General features: G+C 40.4%; 1 protein-coding gene across 4 annotated transcripts in view; it reads left to right on the top strand.

The window, feature by feature from the left end:
* The window catches only part of LNX1 (ligand of numb-protein X 1), a 200,076-nt gene extending 182,888 nt beyond the window's left edge, over nt 1-17,188 (top strand). For all 4 annotated transcript variants that reach the window (XM_044294706.1, XM_044294769.1, XM_044294627.1 and 1 more), the window contains 2 exons: nt 11,154-11,312; nt 14,627-17,188. In XM_044294706.1, coding sequence (XP_044150641.1) covers nt 11,154-11,312; nt 14,627-14,762 — 295 coding nt within the window. In that variant the 3' untranslated portion in view covers nt 14,763-17,188. The remainder of the gene's footprint in view (nt 1-11,153; nt 11,313-14,626) is intronic.
* The last annotated feature ends 3,100 nt before the right edge of the window (nt 17,189-20,288 follow it).

Here is a 20,288-nt window from a genome sequence, read left to right as displayed (position 1 = left end):
GTTCTAATTCTGTATGGAGCAGGAGCTCCGTACAGTATTAGACTGTATTGGCTCCGATGAGCCAAAGTTATTGCCAGACTTCGCGCAATAACTTCATAAATTCATTTTTACTGTAAAAAAACATTTCCCGAACTCAGGTTCGGGAAATGGTCTTTTACAGTACAAATTAATTTATGAATCTATAGAGTGTAGTCCCGCAAAACTTTGCAAAGCAATAACTTAGGCTCATCTGAGCCAATACATTTTAGTACTGTACGGAGCTCCTGCTCCATACAGAATTAGAACAAAGTTTTATGCGAATCGACTTCGGATGTTTCGCTCATCCGTAGTGCTCACCTCACACACATATTTACCATAGGCTGGGCTAGGACCATGCAAGAAGCTGTTTGGACCACATTCATCTTTGGATTTAAATCTTTAGTAGATGTGGCCTAGGTGCAGCTTAGCCCCCATAGAAATGAATGGGGCTGAGCTGTGATACCAAGCACAGCCACTATACAATGTACTGCACTGTGTTTGATAAGCTGAGAGAAAACCGTGACGCTACTGCGAACACCAGTACCTTCTCAAACAGCTGACCGGTGGGGATCCGGGTGTCGGACCTCCACCGATCAGTAAAAATATATTGGAAAATCCTTTTAACTGTATCAATGCTAAATTAAAATAAAAAAGCTGGGCAGCAGGTCATCTCATGTGACAACCACCTGCATCTCCCAAGATGCACTGCAGTCAACTCTTGTTAACCCCTTCTTCCCCTACACAGAAATGAGTCCCTCACAAACAGCATCTCAAGTAATAAATAGCAATTTCATAATCCCCTCCGAATTTCCTTCTCCACTGCCCAGGGCAGGGGTCAGCTACCTCTGTCACTCCAGCTGTTGTAAAACTACAACTCCTAGTATGCTCCATTCAATTCTATGGGAGCTCTAAGAACAGCCAAGCAATTCTGCATGCAGTCGTAGTTTCACCAAAGCTGGTGTGCTAGAGGTTGCTGGTCCCTGGTCTAGAGAGTGGTTTCTATGAATTTAGAAGTAGATATGAACAAATGAAAGGTTTCTGGACCACTTCACCTGTTTCTCCATGAAATTACTACGCTTGAACTGAGAAGAAGACGAGAGAAGGGACGACAATAAGCATGTTTGTCCACCACTGAGTGCAGGAATAGGTGGACCAGAAATATAAACAACAGGGGGCGCTACTAGAGAGAAAAATGTATTGTGCATAAAAAGCATGTATATTGCAATAATACTTCATTTGAAATACTCTAGCCATTGCATATTAATACTTTTCATGGGATAACCTCTTTAAAGTAAGCTTTTCATAGTTTTAATTATTGCAGAAATGTTATTTTTTTATCTGATCGAACTTCCATGACGCCTTTAGATAAAAAAAAAAAGCACTAGGAAGAAATACAATTTATCTAATCTAACTCTTCTTTTGGTGCCCCTGCTCTTTCATATTTGCGATAGTCACTATAAATTTCAGTGATTGTTCCAAGACGCAGGAGGTATGACACCATACATCTGAGAGTGTTATGTTTCTGAGCTTAGTACCACTTATTCAGTAAGAGCACAGGGGGTAAGAGGCTTAAGGTGAAGCCCCCTGTTATGCCGTAACACGGAGCATATGTAAAATACATATTGTACAGCTGATAAAATCCACAGCTGCCATCAAAAGCATAAAGGACAAGTCTAAAATCCATAAGGCTGTAGATTGTAGTTTTTGTTCTATAGGGTAAAAAAAAAAATTTCATGAAATTTACTAAAAGCTTCTAAGTTGTTAAGGTCAAACTTTGTGTCCCAGTAAGCATGGACTGAACCGGGCCTTACAACATTTACTTGGCATGTTTTTAATAATCACAAAGTGAATGAACATTTCTGTGTAATGAGCTCAATCACCAAAGTGATTTCTAAGTATGTAGGGACTAGGATTTGTATCATTACTAATGGAATGACAACTCAAGTCTGCCCCCTAGATCTGCAAGTAAATGTGCGCGCTCTGCTGTTCAGTGTTGACCTGAAAGATATGTATAATATATAGCAATAATATAATAATATTTAATAATAATAATTTATTATGAATTAAATGGTTTTCTAAAGTCTGAAATATCTTGGTACCATGTTAGCCAGTAAATAGAAGATACAAAAAATAAATTCCTTAGTGGTTGATACCATTTAATGGCTAACTGAAAGATGATGACCTGAAAAGTCACATATTAATACACAAAAATACATGGGAGTAGTGAGGTAGATGAGACGACTGATATACAACAGATCAATATGAGTGGAGAAGGAAACAAACATTTGTAACCGTAAACTGTTGTAGCAGTTACAGATAAGGAGTGTGAAACCTTTATTGTCCCCTGATATATATCCAGTACACGAATCTGATGAATCCAGGAGGTCTGAGGGTCAAATTCCTTAAGAGACGTAGAAGGACATAAATCCATCCAACACAATAATTCCTCATCTGAGTGTGTCAAAGGTTGTCATGAGCTTTTACTCCCAGACTTTCCTCTCCTTCTTACATTTAAAATGTCCTTTTTATATCAAGACTTTCATGTTTGTAATGATGTTGTGGTCATAGCTGTGATAAATGGTTTAGTATAGCAGATCTTTATTTTCTTCTTTCATTGTTGTTCTAAGCTTTTGACTAGTTTCACTAACGAGCGTCCTATGAACGATCGTTAGTGATTATCTTCAAGATTCTTGGCCTGTGTAAAGGGCACTTAAGTGTGTATACATAGATAGCTGTCAGTCACTGATAGTTGGACACGGGGAAGGTGTTATCAGTAATTGGTACCATTCTTTGTGCAAGTGTGTGTACATAGATATCTGTCAGTCACTAATAGTTGTACATGGGGGAGGTGTTATCAGTGATAGCATTCTTTATGTAAGTGTGTATACATAGATAGCTGTCAGTCACTGATAGCTATTCACAGGGGAGGTGTTATCAGTGATAGCTTTCTCTGTGTAAGTGTATATACATAGATAGCTGTCAGTCACTTAAAGTTGTACACAGGGGAGGTGTTTGATAGCATTCTCTGTATCACTGTATCAGTGATTGATAGCATTCTCTGTATAAGTTTGTATACAGCTGTACAGTCGTGGGCAAAGGTTTTGAGAATGACACAAATTTTAGTTTTCACAAAGTTTGCTGCTAAACTGCTTTTAGATCTTTGTTTCAGTTGTTTCTGTGATGTAGTGAAATATAATTACACGCACTTCACACGTTTCAAAGGCTTTTATCGGCAATTACATGACATTTATGCAAAGAGTCAGTGTAACGGACCGTTTCAGCAGACAAGGGGTTAAAATCTGTTTAGGGGATATGCCCCTTTCCGAGATGCAGGCACAGCTACTGCAGAACACCAACCTCCCGAACTGGATACAAAATAGCACTCCAAACTGGAACCTCGCAAATAGCTGTCAGCAGACGAACAGGAAAAGTATCCAATCGGCTTACACTCCTGGCAATCAGTCTCTAACAGCATATAGGGAATCCCCCCAATAACGAGACAAGGCTCCGTGTTGAGGGTCAAGCAGTGCTCTGATGTGCTGGCACACCCAGCCTGGTTTTTATTACAGTTTTGCAAATACAGAATAGATACAACACATCCCCACAATGCATCATGGTTTCCTCCTCTCTGCCTGGGAGACAACCGAGGGCAATCCAATTATCTCTCAGGACAAAGGGGAGATCGCCAATACACACGTGGAGACAACAGGACAGACATCACCATTTAAACACACAATGGGACAATGGAAACACACCCACACAAAATCCTCCCCTCTGCCGATGATGATTATTGAACACAAGGGCGAATATAATTATCAAAGGCAGAGAAATACAGTTTTATAAAACATATCACAGGAACCCCAAAACATGCAATAACCCCATAACCAATATATCCTCGGAACCGGGGGATCTGGGTGAACCACATGTCCAAAATTCACCCACATCCGTTCAGTAGTTTGGAAGATACAGTTACACTGAAAATATGCAAGTTATACCGAAAATAGTCACTAATAAATGTGTCCCCTGTTTGGTAGTTTCAAACTACTGAATGATGTCTCTGTGCACCAAATACAGGCAAGATAGCTCCGTGTTGAAAAGTCAGAGTAGTGTCTGTGAGCTAAAATGGCCGCTATCTATTGTTCTCACCATGTGCTTCATCCAAGCAAGTAAGGCAAAGGATGCAATCCAGGGACAGAGGGCTCCGTCCCAAGTGCCTTAAGACCCAATAACTTAAGGGACCATAATCCCAGGGCAGGAGGCTGGTAAACAGCCCCCTCCAAAACACCGTGGCGAGGTTGGTTTTGCCACAGTCAGTATTTGCAGTGTTGGCCCTTCTTTTTCAGGACCTCTGCAATTTGACTGGGCATGCTCTCAATCAACTTCTGGGCCAATTCCTGACCGATAGCAACCCATTCTTTCATAATCACTTCTTGGAGTTTGTCAGAATTAGTGGGTTTTTGTTTGTCCAACCGCCTCTTGAGGATTGACCACAAATTCTCAATGGGATTAAGATCTGGGGAGTTTCCAGGCCATGGACACAAAATGGTCAACGTTTTGGTCCCCGAGCCACTTAGTTATCACTTTTGCCTTATGGCACGGTGCTCTATCGTGCTGCAAAATGCATTGTTCTTCACCAAACTGTTGTTGGATTGTTGGAAGAAGTTGCTGCTGAAGGGGGGTTTTGGTACCATTCTTTATTCATCACGGGCGTAGCGTGGGGGGGGCCGGAGGGGCCGTTGCCCCGGGCGCCAAATTGCAGGGGGCGCCAGGCATCCGAAATTTCAATGAGGGCTACGGGAGCCTATGGCTCCCGTCCCCTCCGTTATGCCCCATAGGCTTCAGGCCACTAGGCCTGAAGCCTATAAGGCAGTAGAGCGACGCAGGACTCGGTCACGATAACCTCACTGTGACCTCCTGCGTCGGGTCTCGCGAGATGACGCGATGACGCAGCGCAGGAAGGCACAGTGAGGCGTTCGTGACCGCCTGCGGCGGGAACAAGCGGGGATGGAGATAGGTAAGTATTTTTTTTTAATGTTACCTTACCTAATTGCAGAGGCTCTGGCGGCAGTATGGGGGGTGGGAGAGGAGAGGAGAGGACTGGAGCAGAAAGGCTATATTCAATGGCATTGGCACAGCAATAAGAGGGGCGATTATATTAGCAAAGAGGGGGGCCAGTACATTAATAACAGAGGGGCCATTACATTAATAACAAAGAGGGGGACATCATATTAGCAAAGAGGGGGGCCATTACATTAATAACAAAGAGGGGGACATTATATTAGCAAAGAGGGGGGCCAGTACATTAATAACAAAGAGGGGGACATTATATTAGCAAAGAGGGGGCCAGTACATTATTAATAAAAAGGGGGCCATTATATTAATAATAAAGAGGGGGCCAGTACATTATTATTATTAATGTAATGACCCCCTCTTCATTATTAATGTAATGACACCCTCTTTATTATTAATATAATGGCCCCCTCTTTATTATTAATGTAATGGCCCCTCTTTATTATTAATGTAATGGCCCCTCTTTATTATTAATGTAATGGCCCCCTCTTTATTATTAATGTAATGCCCCCTCTTTATTATTAATGTAATGGCCCCCTCTTTATTATTAATGTAATGACCCCTCTTTATTATTAATGTAATGGCCCCCTCTTTATTATTAATGTAATGACCCCCTCTTTATTATTAATGTAATGGCCCCTCTTTATTATTAATGTAATGGCCCCCTCTTTATTATTAATGTAATGGCCCCTCTTTATTATTAATGTAATGGCCCCTCTTTATTATTAATGTATTGGCCCCCTCTTTATTATTAATGTATTGGCCCCCTCTTTATTATTAATGTAATGACCCCCTCTTTATTATTAATGTAATGACCCCTCTTTATTATTAATGTAATGGCCCCTCTTTATTATTAATGTAATGGCCCCCTCTTTATTATTAATGTAATGCCCCCTCTTTATTATTAATGTATTGGCCCCCTCTTTATTATTAATGTAATGGCCCCCTCTTTATTATTAATGTAATGGCCCCCTCTTTATTATTAATGTAATGGCCCCTCTTTATTATTAATGTAATGGCCCCCTCTTCATTATTAATATAATGACCCCATCTTTGTTATGAATGTAATGACCCCCTCTTTATTATTAATATAATGACCCCATCTTTGTTATGAATGTAATGACCCCCTCTTTGTTATTAATGTAATGGCCCCTCTTTATTATTAATGTAATGACACCCTCTTTGCTAATATAATGGCCCCCTCTTTATTATTAATGTGATGGCCCCTCTTTATTATTAATGTAATGACCCCCTCTTGATTATTAATATAATGACCCCCTCTTTATTATTAATATAATGACCCCCTCTTTATTATTAATGTAATGGCCCCTCTTTATTATTAATGTAATGACCCCCTCTTTGCTAATATAATGGCCCGCTCTTTGTTATTAAAGAGGGGGCCAGTACATTAATAATAAAGAGGGGGCCATTATAATATACAGGGGGAATGAAAGCTATCTGTCTGGCTCTAGCTCAGTATTGGGGGGCAGCAGGATGACAGTGTTGAAGGAAGGAGAGCATGATAGTAAAGTGAGGAACCTAAATTTTTTTCGGTGAAACTCTGCAGAGACGAGAAGCGGCTGAAAGAAGTTATCATGGTGGTCTTATCTCTGAATGAAGACGTCGAGGAGAGTCTACATCACAGGAGACGTCACTGGATGTAACAGGTATGGTGCGGTATTCTACTGTAATAATAATGTCCATCCACATATCTGTTTCATGGTAGGGTTGGGGGAGAAGATTGAGAATTTGGCCCATACTGCCGCATTCTGGCCCCAGACTTCAGGTCACACTGTACGTGTTCAGAATTCTGGGGGCTCACACCCATCTACTACATTATCTGTACTCAGAGAGTTATCTCTGTGTTATCTGAGGTGTAACATAGGACTGCTAGTGATCTACTACAGTATCTGTTAAAAGTGGCGTGCCTGGGGTAGGCGCGGGGGGGGGGGGCGCAATTTTTGGCTTGCCCCGGGTGCTGGCAACCCACGCTACGCCACTGTTATTCATGGCTGTGTTTTTGGGCAAAATTGTGAGTGAGCCCACTCCCTTGCATGCTTTACTGTTGGCATGACACAGGACTGATGGTAGCGCCCACCTTTTCTTCTCCGGACAAGCCTTTTTCCTGATGCCCCAAACAATCGGAAAGAAGCTTTATCAGAGAATATGACTTTGCCCCAGTCCTCAGCAGTCCATTCACTATATTTTTCTCAGAAGATCAATCTGTCCCTGATGTTTTTAGTTAGAGAAGTGGCTTCTTTGCTGCCCTTCTTGACACCAGGCTGGTTAACAATGGAAGAACAATGATTTCAAGCATCACCCTCCTTTTAACAGGTCAAGTCTGCCATTTTAATCCAGTCAGCCTGACATAATGATCTCCAGCCTTGTGCTCGTCAACATTCTCACCTGAGTTAACAAGACGATTAATGAAATGATCTCAGCAGGTCCTTTAATAACAGCAATGAAATGCAGTGGAAAGGTTTTTTGGGGATTAAGTTAATTTTCATGGCAAAGAATGGAGTATATGTAAATTGCTATTATAAAAACTTAAGCAGCAACTTTTCCAATTTCCAATATTTATGTAAGTCTTAAAACTTTTGGCCATGACTGTAGTTGTCAGTCACTGATAGTTGTACATGGGGGAGTTGTTGTCAGTAACTGATTGCATTTTCAGTGTGTATAAAATACACAATTTACTGAATCTTTTCCCATAAATCTATCAATCTCCTCAGCTCCTCCAAATCTATAACATGCTCCCTGCAGACTGCACTGCACTCTTTAACTGGCACACAAAAACGGCATAAGAAATGCTTCTTTTGTGGGTTATTTTAAAAAAATTATAATCTACAAAGGTTTACAAATATTAGACAAATAGTAGCCCTTACCAAAGTGGCCAACGACCTCCTGAAAGCTAAATAATTAATGGTGTGCTCTCCAATTGCTTGGTATCATTAATTATGTATGTAATGGTGATTGGCCAGGAGGAGGTTAGGTAACATCTCCTTGCACTATATATGTATATGTGTGATATGTTCACTCTATATTTATGCTTGAGAAAGACTATATATTAGTCAAAACATCCCACTATTTTTGCACTTTGTACATTTTATGGATCCATTTTGAATAAAGAAAACACGGAGGACATGCTGCCGTTGATTATCTTTTATGCTGTTTGACTGGAGTGACTGTTGTGGATCTGCGGTGGCTGATGAACTGGTGCATTCCTGATGGTGGTCTTGAGGAGACATTGGTGCTGCTTTCAAATTTGCACTTTAAGCTAACTGCAATGGAGACTACTTTTAACTAATTATCCTCGCTCTCTCAGCAACATTCGACACTGTAAACCACCATCTACTCCTCACCATGCTCCAATATAATGGCCTTAAGGACACTGTTATCTCTTGGTATCTGCCTTACCGCTACTCCAATGCCTCTTCCCTGTGCCAGTCATTGGATTGGTTGCCCATACAGTACAGGATTCAATTTATACTGCTCATTCTCACCCACAAAGCTCTCAACAGTGCTGCACCCCTCATCTCCTCCCTTATTTCTGTCTACTATTCTACCAATGCTCTCTGTTCAGCTAATGAATTACGACTAACATCCACAGTAATCCGAACCTCCCTCTCCCGTCTCCAAAACTTCTCCTGAGCTGCACCAGTTCTCTGGAATCCCCAACCCCAAACAATTAGGTTAATTCACAACATGTACAGTTTTAGGCGCTCCCTAAAGACATATCCTTTTAGATTAGCCTCTCTCATCTCCTGATCTAACTCTCCTCCATTCATTGCCCCCCTTTCCTTTCAGAAGGATTCCTCTTAACCTGATCTATCAGCATCCACCACATACCGTGCACTCAGAAGCACTACAGATATCAGCTGGTGACTGGCTCATGTTGCCTTATATCTACTCCCCTATAGTGTTAAGATGGCTGGACCATTGTACAAGTTACATCCTGTGTCACCCCTATCTCCTCATAGGTTCTAAGCTCTTGCGAGCAGGGCCCTCAATCCTTAATTGTTGACCTGTTTGTTACTATGTTCTTTATGACTCTGTTTGTACTTGAACCTCCTGACTGTAAAGCGCTGCGGAATATGGTGGCGCTATATAAATAAAGATTATTATTATGAAATAGTAAACCAGATCTGAAAATAAATTAGAAAGACCCATTACTAGTTTTCTTCATGAAATTACAAGTAATACTTCTCCCCAATGTTGTGTCAAAAAATGCAAGTAAAATTAGCATGATAATCTAAGCCCAGAAGTTATGGGCGGTAAAACCTGCCAAAATTTTTATGAAATTGAAAAAACTAAAATAACATTTTAACATTTTAATTTCATCTAGTGTCTGCAAAATACATACCAAAATTAAAAAGAAAATTCAATTTCTCCATTTGATTTTTCTTCTCCAATTCCAGTGTGGGTAATAAGTGCCAAAAATAAAAATGTAAAAATAAATAGCCTTTTTAATTTTAAATTTCCATTTTGTTAATTAATTCTCCACTACCTATAGTGTTTTTTTTTCATGTCAAAATCATAAATCAAATGAAAACAGAATGTAGAAGCTGAAAATGGTAGATTGAGATTTAAATTTCATCTCTTGCAGGAATTCACATGGATGTCATCTGTATTTTTGGCAGATCACATAATACATACAGTCTTGTGCATGAGCCCTTACCCTAAGGGCTCATGCACACAAATGTATATTTTTTATGGTCCGCAAAACATGGATCCACAAAAACTATGGATAACGTCTGTGTGACAACCGTATTGTATGCGTTTTTTTTTTTTTTGCGGATCCATTGTAACAATCGATGTCCTTGTCTGCAACATGGAAAAGAATAGGACATAGCTACGCTAAAGCTGCTTTCCTGGCTGAAGGTAGGCCATCAATACTGATCATGGGGGTCTGATCATGCACCCTGATGTGATTGGTCACACAGACACAATGGAGGACATTTACTAATCGTTTTATGCCACTATACTGATGTAAAAAAGTCATCAATTATGGCGCATGTGTACCATAATTTGCAACATTTTAAGCTTCTTGGCACTTTTCTGGAGCAACGTCCTCACTCATGTATGGCAGAGCAGATTAACCCCATAGATGCTGCGGGTGATTAGGCATTGGTTATAATCGTAATCCTAGTATAATTTACTCCTCAAAAAGAGGGCACCATCTATTAGATTCATAATCTTATCCTATGCATTCAGCACAGTACTAAGATATTACTGTCACAGCACCATCTATTGGAATAATAAGCTTGATCCTGTGTTAGCTGTTGGAAATGTGGAGAAACACAGGCCCTCTAGTAGACATACAGAGTCACTGTCCATTCAGGAATTAAATAACAACATTTTGCATGCTGCACCACGCCCACTACTGCTCATTTAAATGAATTTGAATGTTAGTACAACGTTAAAATGAAAATTCTAATGGGCTTTCTTTTCCATTTGACTTTTGGCAGGGAAAATGCCTGCAAGAGATGAAATTGAAATCTCAATCTACCATTTTCAGCTTCTACATGGAGTTTTCATTTGCTTTATGATTTTGAAATGAAAAACCCACTATAGGAAGAGGAGAATTAATGGACAAAGTGGAAATTTTAAATGAAAAAGGCTATTTATTTTTACATTTATTTTTGACACTTATTACCCACACTGGAGTTGGAAAAGAAAAATAAAATGGAGAAATTAGATTTTGTTTTTTAATTTTGGCATGCATTTTGCAGACACTAGATGAAATTAAAATGTTAAAACGTTATTTTAATTATAATTTTTTTCAATTTCATTTAAATTTTGGCAGGTTTTACCTCCCATACAGAAGTAAGGTAAATCAGATATTGCTATTAATACATAATCCAGTGTTCATATTTGTGGTTATGTTTTATTGGAGGTGACTGAGGGATCAACCAAACTGATGTGTAAAAGAGGAAGACAAAGTCATTAAACAAGTGAATGCACTCAATATTAAGACGTGTGTGATCCGAAGCAAACAATAAGACAATTGAAAAAAGTTTCTTGGCATAAGAGATGAATAAACACTTCCATTTCTCTATGTTTAGGTATTTATACAGCTGCAGAGAAATTGTGCTGAGGAGGAATACAGCAGGGAGCCTGGGCTTCAGCTTTGTAGGAGGTTCAGAGGATTGCAACCGGAACAAGCCATTCTATATTAAATCCATACTAGAAGGCACCCCTGCTTACAACGACGGGAGAATAAGGTAATTCACCTTTTCATAGAAGACATTGAGAGTGATATCAGATTCAGTAGTTTTATTTCTTTCCCATTAATTGATGTTTTAACAGACTAAAGCAAATAGACTGAACATATTATGTGGAGTGACTCCATCCACTTTCAGGGCGTCAAAAGTTGTAGTCATGGTTATAAGCACTATATTAGTTTCAGTGGCATAAAGAAAGATTTTCAATATATCATCTTCATAAAACATCAAATAGCAAAGTAAGAGGTAGAGAAAGCAAAGGGTCAGCAGATGAGATGTGGTTGAAATAGTCCAGCAATCCAAAAGATAAAGGAAGAATGGGAGAAGCCAAGTGTTAGTCTACAGGAGAAAAAGGGGAGGATGTAGATGACAATTAGGGATGTTCTACATGTAGAGGAGAATTCAAAGTGTCCTCATCTTCTTGGATAGTTCTTCGTCAAAAGTTGTAGTCATGGTTATAAGCACTATATTAGTTTCATTGGCATAAAGAAAGATTTTCAATATGTTATCTTCATAAAACATCAAATAGCAAAGTAAGAGGTAGAGAAAGCAAATGGTCAGCAGATGAGATGTGGTTGAAATAGTCCAGCAATCCAAAAGATAAAGGGAGAATGGGAGAAGCCAAGTGTTAGTCTACAGGAGAAAAAGGGGAGGATGTAGATGACAATTAGGGATGTTCTACATGTAGAGGATAATTCAAGGTGTCCTCATCTTCTTGGATAGTTCTTGTTTCCTAGGTCAATAGTTCTTTTATATATAATAGAAGTAGTTGACTTTATGGGTTCATTGGGAAATTATGGGGGTGCTTTTCTAATTTGTAAAGCAGGAAAACATCTTGAGCAACATTGTAGATCACTTCTTAAAGGAAATCTGTTACTGAGTAGGGGTGCCTTCAAGTGTTAGCATCTGCTTAATGAGCCATATAGTCCCAATCAGAAGTCTAAATATCTTGAGTCCTCCCTTGCCCTTAGAATCAGGGACTAGAGCTATACAAGGACATCGGTTGCCTGTGAGTCAAGGTAAAACTAGGATTACTCCACAATGTAAATGTTTCCTTGTGGGGGAAGGGATGCAAATGAGCTCTTAACAAGCTCTGCCTCTAAAGCCACCAGATGTAAGGCAGCTATCCTATAAGTCAATGTTCAGCTCCCTCCCAGAATTCCAGAGGAGCATATATGGCCTATAAGTCTCCTCATGCTGATTAAGGTGCTCTCTCCCTAAGGAGAGTTTTCCCCCTCCCCCAGACAATGTTTCCTTGTGGAACACAAAGTCCTATTACCTTGCAACTAGAGATGAGCGAATTTCATGTTATGAAATTCGTTCACACTTCGTTTGTTGGTTATAGGTGAATTGCGTTATTGACTCAGTTACAACGGACCATAACGCAATTCTATGACAAAATGCATAACGGAATGCCTTTAGAGGCATTCCGTTATTCATTCCGTCATAATAGAAGTCTATGAGCTGCAAAATGGATCCATCCCGTTTTCCTTATGCAGGGATTCCGTGGTAACGGAATCTATAACGCAATTCACCTTTAACCAACAAATGAAGTGGGATCGAATGTCAAAATATGAAATTCGCTCATCTCTACTTGCAACCATTGCAGAAAATCCAATGTGTTGAAAAAATGCAATAGTCACAATGTCAGGAACATTGAAATGATATTATTGTATTGTGACCCATGATTGTCCACTGTAAATCCTTTCCCAAGATACTGTGTAGGAGGTAGAACACTTATAAAGTACACCATGACTCATTTTCATTACAGAAAGCCATGTTCTCATTTTACATCCTCATTTTCTGGTTACAGCAATCAATTATATAAAAAATAACCTCAGCTTAATATTAGTTCATTTGAAGCATTTGATAATAATTATAAAATTATAATTACAGAGAACAATATAGCATCATGTTCCTAGAGAAATTATGCATTTCAGAAGATCGTTCTGGAACTAGATGCCAATAATAATTATAATAATGAACAATAAAGAAATTATGTAGTAATCATTGACAGATGATGAATGGCTGCCATAATCGATAAATAAGACCACTTGGCCCAATTAGGGAAGACCGTATGGGGCTAAGTGGACTTCTGCCAACAGATTCCGATGTTTCTAAAAGGTTTTACTCTTTCAGATTTCTAAAGTGATAAAAAACGAATCAGCGCTTATTACATGAACTCAAGTTAGGCTTTGTGCACTTGGCCATATTAAAGCTATGTAAACCTTCAGTTTATGGGGAAAAGTAAATAGAATACATATATCTAAATATTTGTAAGAAGCCCTACCATACCTCCCTATGCCTCTGATCTCATACAGATACTGTTGATTTCCTTGAATGAATTTGACAGAAAAAAATTTAGATTTTGGCCAGCACTATCAGATGCCCTGGGAATGCTAATCCATATCATTAGATATGTCACCACATTGAGCAATTTGGCACCATCCATAGTATAAATGTGAATTTCAGGTCTGGATTTTTGGAAATGACAGGTAGACCATGATCTAAACTGACATAAATCTATAGTTTTATCTAGTATTAGCTCCATACACCTATTTTATTTATATAGTTGATAGTTGTGTTTTGACTACTGTTACATATACTGTACGTATAGACATTGGGAATACTAAATATCCTGGCATGAAGAATATGAACATTTGTGTCAGCAAGCCACCACAATTCCAAGGGCAGATAAAATGTAGTAAGAGTAAAATGTGCCCTATATATGCTGCCATCCTTACAAGTCATTTACAATGTACTTTATTAGTCCCCATGCCCTTGGGGGCAAAATCCATTGTCATTCTACAGACAGGCAGTTATTATGATAAGTCATAGATAATCTCCTTGAAAAAATCTTGGCCAAAAATGGTTCTGTTGGTCTGAAAACATAGATAAAACTTCATTCATGTCTAGTGTCTATAATTGGCGTGTCTAAATTATTCTAAAAGCTGAGTGAAGCCATCCAATCACATCACAATCTCGGTCAGCCAAGGGACATTTGACCCTACTCCACCATAAAATGCATTCTCAGCCGAATGTTCATGTTTATTTCAATGGGGAGAGGGCAATAAGCCACCACCAGAACTATCCAATCTCACATGGTAGGTGAGCATCCGGTATGTTGAAATCCTACCAGCCCCATATACATGAGATCAGCAGCCAATCTTTGCTCCAATGGGTGGGTTCCATAACATATCTAAAGGGTATGGCCAGATTGTTAATTTGTAAATGTTATTCCTTCATTAATTGTACTTTCAATGACACTTATGCCATCCGCCATAAACTGTAACCTGTACTGTCTGTTTTGGCAGGTGCGGTGATATGCTCTTGGCTGTAAATGGGAGATGCACATCTGGGATACCCTACAACCTCCTCGTAAGAATGCTAAAAGAACTGAAAGGAAGAGTGGTACTTACCGTTGTGTCATGGCCTGGGTCCTTCTTGTAGACAGTGCGTCACTGTCACTTGTCTTACATTCCACATGACGTTCTGGTTCTCACGTGTTTTTAATACCGGTATTAGAATTTTTTTTAAACACTTGTTTGTCATTTTTGGGTGTAAATGACCACAGATGTGTTTCTCATGCATGCAAATAACATAAAACTCCAGAGATCAAGCACTTTTACACCATCCTCAAGAGGAATATAACTGTGTAGATGTTTATACGTTGTCTCTTATGTGACAGATGTTATCTGTGTGTTACTCCCAGTATCTGTGTGTTACATTAACATACTGTATACATCATTCACCACACATTGAGGAATCGGAACCATCCGTTGTGGAGCCATCTTGAAGTTCCACTTGCTACACTGTAATTCGTCATTGACCTCTCTTATCGGGAAGGTAACACAAAGTTGCTTTAGTCAGTTTCCTTCAGAACCCAAAGTCATATTTACCTAATTGATGAGTCCACAATGTGGAATCCAAGATTGATGACCATGTTCAGAGGTCTCTGAATTATACTCTTTTCTGCCTATTTGCCAAATGACCAGATCTAAGCAACTGGGGCCAAAGTGTTTATTGTCATACTTACACCTGCATCAAGCATCATATGTCATTTCGAAAGCAAATGTGTGATCTGAAGGAAAATGATGACGTTCCCAGCATGATATGTGCTTTGTAATGAGTATATTGTCCTCTCTTATCTCTGGGTGATATATCTCAGTGACCAGTGTTTGGACGTTATATACGATGAAGCAGTACACTATACAGTTAAAAAGGTTGGCCAATTTGCAATGCAACTGGTAAAAATGCCATAAACAGCCACGTATGCAGCAGTCATAAAATGTTGTCCCCCAGCTGTCCTAATGGAGGCCCTGGGCTGCCCTGGTAACACTAAACTATACATAACTGTCATTTTCTGTGATGGGCTATAAGATGGCAGCAACCATTTCTTCTGGCTACTCCTGGGTAGCTTCTATCCTGCAGAGGCACTGAATAGTAAATTGACGGGTCCAGCTCATGCACCGCTATCTCTATATGAGCGGGGATTACAATCGATTATATGTTATGCTCAGGCTCGGACTGGCTCACAGGGGAACAGGCGAGTCCCCCGATGGGCCATTAGTCCCCCATCCCCTGCACAAGTGGCACATGGCACAGTACACCGACTGTACTACATACAGATAGCAGCCTATGCTTGTATAAAAACTGAGTATGTTATTTAACAAACGACCCAGTTTATTATTATACACACATTGGGTGGCGGGAAAGACTTCTAGATACAGAGGCAGGCCAGCCAGTATTCCCAAAGTCACTACAGGGACCCCCATGATCCATCATCTTGTAGTGTCTTGCTACTGCTGCCACTGTGTAAGCAGGTAATGCTTACATGTAGTTTTACAGTGGGCCCCCAAAACGCACCTGTCTAACGCTGGTTTTGCCGAATCTTTTCCCATAACACTATATATCAATCTGCTCAGCTCCTCCAGATCTTTAACATGCTGCCCGTAGATTGAGTTACATTTTCATAATGGTGGGTACCTTTTGATAAATTTGTGGCTACATGTTTTATCACTGTTACCAAGATCCAAGCGTGAGGGGACTTATACCTTGGAACCGAACCAGAGTTCGGGAAATGTTTTTTTACAGTACAAATTAATTTATGAAGTGATTGCGCAAAGTCTCATGAGACTTCACGAAGCAATAACTTTGTCTCATCGGAGCCAATACATTCTAATACTGTACGGAGCTCCTGCTCCGTACAGTATTAGAACGAAGTTTTCGCTCATCCCTAATCCCTACCATAATAGAGTACTAAATAATCAGTGTCAACTGGCACATTCATTTATGCAATAAATAATGAATGGCACTAAAGTGTTAAATAACTAGCCATCCACATTTGGGTAAAAGCCCATGAAGATCAAGACACTCATTCACTTATTATCTCTCATATTTTACAATAAGAATAGATAGTAGGTAGAAGTCAACTCTTGCCTCACAATTCCATGCACAGTGGTGTTGGATATGGCGATACGTTCTAAATTGAACACAGAATATTTCGCAATCTGCTATACTTCTATATCTACATCATGTATGGTCTATAAGTCCCCTCACGCTGATTAAGGCGCTCTCCCCAAGGAGAGATAGTACCCCCAAATCCTGAATTAGGCCTCTCACCCAGTTAAGCCAGTACTCTCTGCTCTGTATTGATGAGGGGCAATTACCCTGAGGCCCCTGGCTGCAGATGAAGTGCTGGCTTACTTATTAGCCAATATTAATATGTCTCAAAACCTATTTAAAGGGTACAACACTGGCTTACAGGATAGCTGCCTAAGGGCTCTTTCACACCTGCGTTATAGTCTTCCGGCATAGAGTTCCGTCGTCGGGGCTCTATGCCGGAAGAATACTGATCAGGATTATCCTAATGCATTCTGAATGGACAGTCCGTCCTTCAGGATGCATCAGGATGTCTTCCGTTCCGGAACGGAATGTTTTTTGGCCGCAGCAAATAGCGCAGCATGCTGCGCTTTTTGCTCCGGCCAAAAATCCGGAACACTTGCCGCAAGGCCGGATCCGGAATGAATGCCCATTGAAAGGCATTGATCCGGATCCGGCCTTAAGCTAAACGTCGTTTCGGCGCATTGCCGGATGCGACGTTTAGCTTTTTCTCAATGGTTACCATGGCTGCCGGGACGCTAATGTCCTGGCAGCCATGGTAAAGTGTAGAGGGGAGCGGGGAAGCAGCATACTTACCGTCCGTGCGGCTCCCGGGGCGCTCCAGAGTGACGTCAGGGCGCCCCAGGCGCATGGATGACGTGATCGCATGGATCACATGATCCATGCGCATGGGGCGCTCTGACGTCATTCTGGAGTGCCCCGGGAGCCGCACGGATGGTAAGTATGCTGCTCCCCCGCTCCCCACTACTACTATGGCAACCAGGACTTTAATAGCGTCCTGGGTGCCATAGTAACACTGAAAGCATTTTGAAGACAGATCAGTCTTCAAATGCTTTCAGTACACTTGCGTTTTTCCGGATCCGGCGTGTAATTCCGGCAAGTGGAGTACACGCCGGATCCGGACAACGCAAGTGTGAAAGAGGCCTTACATCTGGTGGAATCAAAAGCAGAGCTTGTTAAAAGCTAATTTGCATCCCTTTATTCCAAGAATTCCAGAATAGCATTTATGGCATGTAAGTCTAAGGCGCTCTCTCCCCAAGGAGAGATCGTACCCCCCATATCTACTTCATGGTATGTATAAATCCTGCTGCAATACTGTACCTCATTGTAAAGTTACTGCTATATCAGAAATAACTCCAAACATGGGGATCACTACCAGAGACTAGCATTGCTTTTAGTAGGATGCTGACAACGCAAGACAACAAGCTTTTTGGCATTGAGATAACTAGTGGGTGCTGCATATCACCTCCATTCAGCATTATGTTCCTCTAAGAAATATGAAACATTCCTTGGTGAATTACACTTTAACTTTCAGGGATTTATATAGGACCAAAAGGGAGATGAAGATTATATGTTTTCGGCGTATAATTTCTTACGCTCCATCAGTCATATAACCCAGAGGAAATATGGTTACATACGGAAGAACACCAGCATACTGTTTGTTTTCACTTATTTTTAGACTTTTCTAGGATAATTACAGTGACCAAAGTAATAAACAATAATTACACAGAATAAGTCCAAATTAAGGAGGAAAGCCCTCTACAGAATTATAGCATATCAATGTGAAACACTGCGGCGTATGTACTGCGCCTGATATTATATGATTGGGTTATTCTGAAGTGTAAAGTAACCAGTTTGTCATCTTCTGCATGGATCAGATTTACTAGAGCTAGACAGTCTCAGCAAAAAACCCTTCCCAATTCGTAGTGTAACCTACACAGACATTGCCCATACCGCCATTAGCAGAAATAGCCTAAGGGTCACCATGTTCCTTCATTATACAAGGCAAGGGAGGTAACTTGGAGGAATGAATGAATTCATCTTTCCTAGGGTGTGCAAGAAAAAGTACATGATTTTTGCAAGATTATGTACATCCTTTCCTCCCAACATGAAAAGTGTCACCCACCCCTTTTGCTCTGTATTATACATGAACAACATTGGCCACCTAAGGCTATGTTCAGATGTAGGATTTTCAGCGCAGATTTGCTGACAAAAGCCAGGCGGAATGTGTGCTGAAACCAGCTACCATTTTAGTGGGAGGCTGTGCCGTAGTTCATGCAGCCAAGGGCTTTTGCCGCATGGTTTTGAAGACCACGCCAAGAATGTACATGTCCATTTTTGGCCTCAGCCAGATCTGAACTAAACCAAGAGCAGGCCAGCATCAAAACACACGGCAAAAACCCTAGCGCAGCAGTTTCAGCTGTGGGATATGTGACGAATTTTGTTGCAAAGTCCTCCATGTGAACCTACCCTTAGGACTGCCCAGAATACCATGGAGGCATTGGGGTAGACTGCATGAGGAGGACCTTGCTATAGTTTCTTTAGATGGAAGACATCAGGGCTGGTAATTAGTGCAAGAAAGAGTGGGAAGAGGCACTATTGAAAGAAAAACTCAGACTGTGAGATTTGGCAGAATAGGGTTTTCCAGGACTTGGTCGTGTGTGATCCAAGAAAAACAGTCCATGTGACGGCAGCATCGCCTAGACTGACCACAGCTTATCTGAAACAAATTCACTGTGTGTCAACTATCCTGTACTCTCAGCATGAGCCCTTATAAGTATTACCAGTGGTCAAAGTTGAACTAACAAGTTTTGAGTTGAGGCCAGCCATAGTCATTCTGGGAAATGTGGCCATCAAAAGAATCCTTTTTTTCTGGACCATATGCACAGGACCATTTGAAACTAGACTTAGGATACCAGTACACGTTCAGGTTTTCTTTGGGTTTTGGATGCAGTTCATTAAGCCAAAACCACAGGTGGATCATAATAGAAGGAAAGTACATAGGAAATATTCTTCTCATCTTGTTTTGAATTCTGGTTTTAGGTTTAAAAACTGCTTCAAAAACCTGAACTAAACCTGACCGGTACAGGCAGCCTTTGGCCGAGTTTATATGTTGAGGCCTCATCACAGGTTCAGTGCATTTGTGATTGTCGTTTTCAGTAATTGAGGCAAAACTGCCACGAGTTTACAAAACTGCAGCAAAAATCTCAGGATGGCCTGACTGCAACAGGTTGGAGACCGCTAGTTTAGACTGTGTTCAGACTAGTGCGAGAGGTCTCCAGTCTTTATTTAGTAAAAGTGGGAACAGAAACCCAAATGTCTCAATTTCTCTCATTTGGTTAACAAAGGAGGACACACTGAACAGAACTCTTTAATGCTTGCCTCAATATATGTATCTCCCTCTCCTGAAATGACAGTACTAAAGAATCTTTCCATAGAACTTGACATTGCGCTTTTATTCCTCCTGGAAAAAAAAAACTAATATTTTGAAAACTCTGTGTTATCATTTCCCTTGATAGTATTGCTCTTTTCTATACAACCTACGACTGCTGGCACTAAACTGACAGTCAGAGT

This window comes from Bufo gargarizans, chromosome 1 (genome assembly GCF_014858855.1).
Source record: "Bufo gargarizans isolate SCDJY-AF-19 chromosome 1, ASM1485885v1, whole genome shotgun sequence".
NCBI lineage: Eukaryota > Metazoa > Chordata > Amphibia > Anura > Bufonidae > Bufo > Bufo gargarizans.
This window is presented reverse-complemented; position numbering and strand designations above follow the sequence as displayed.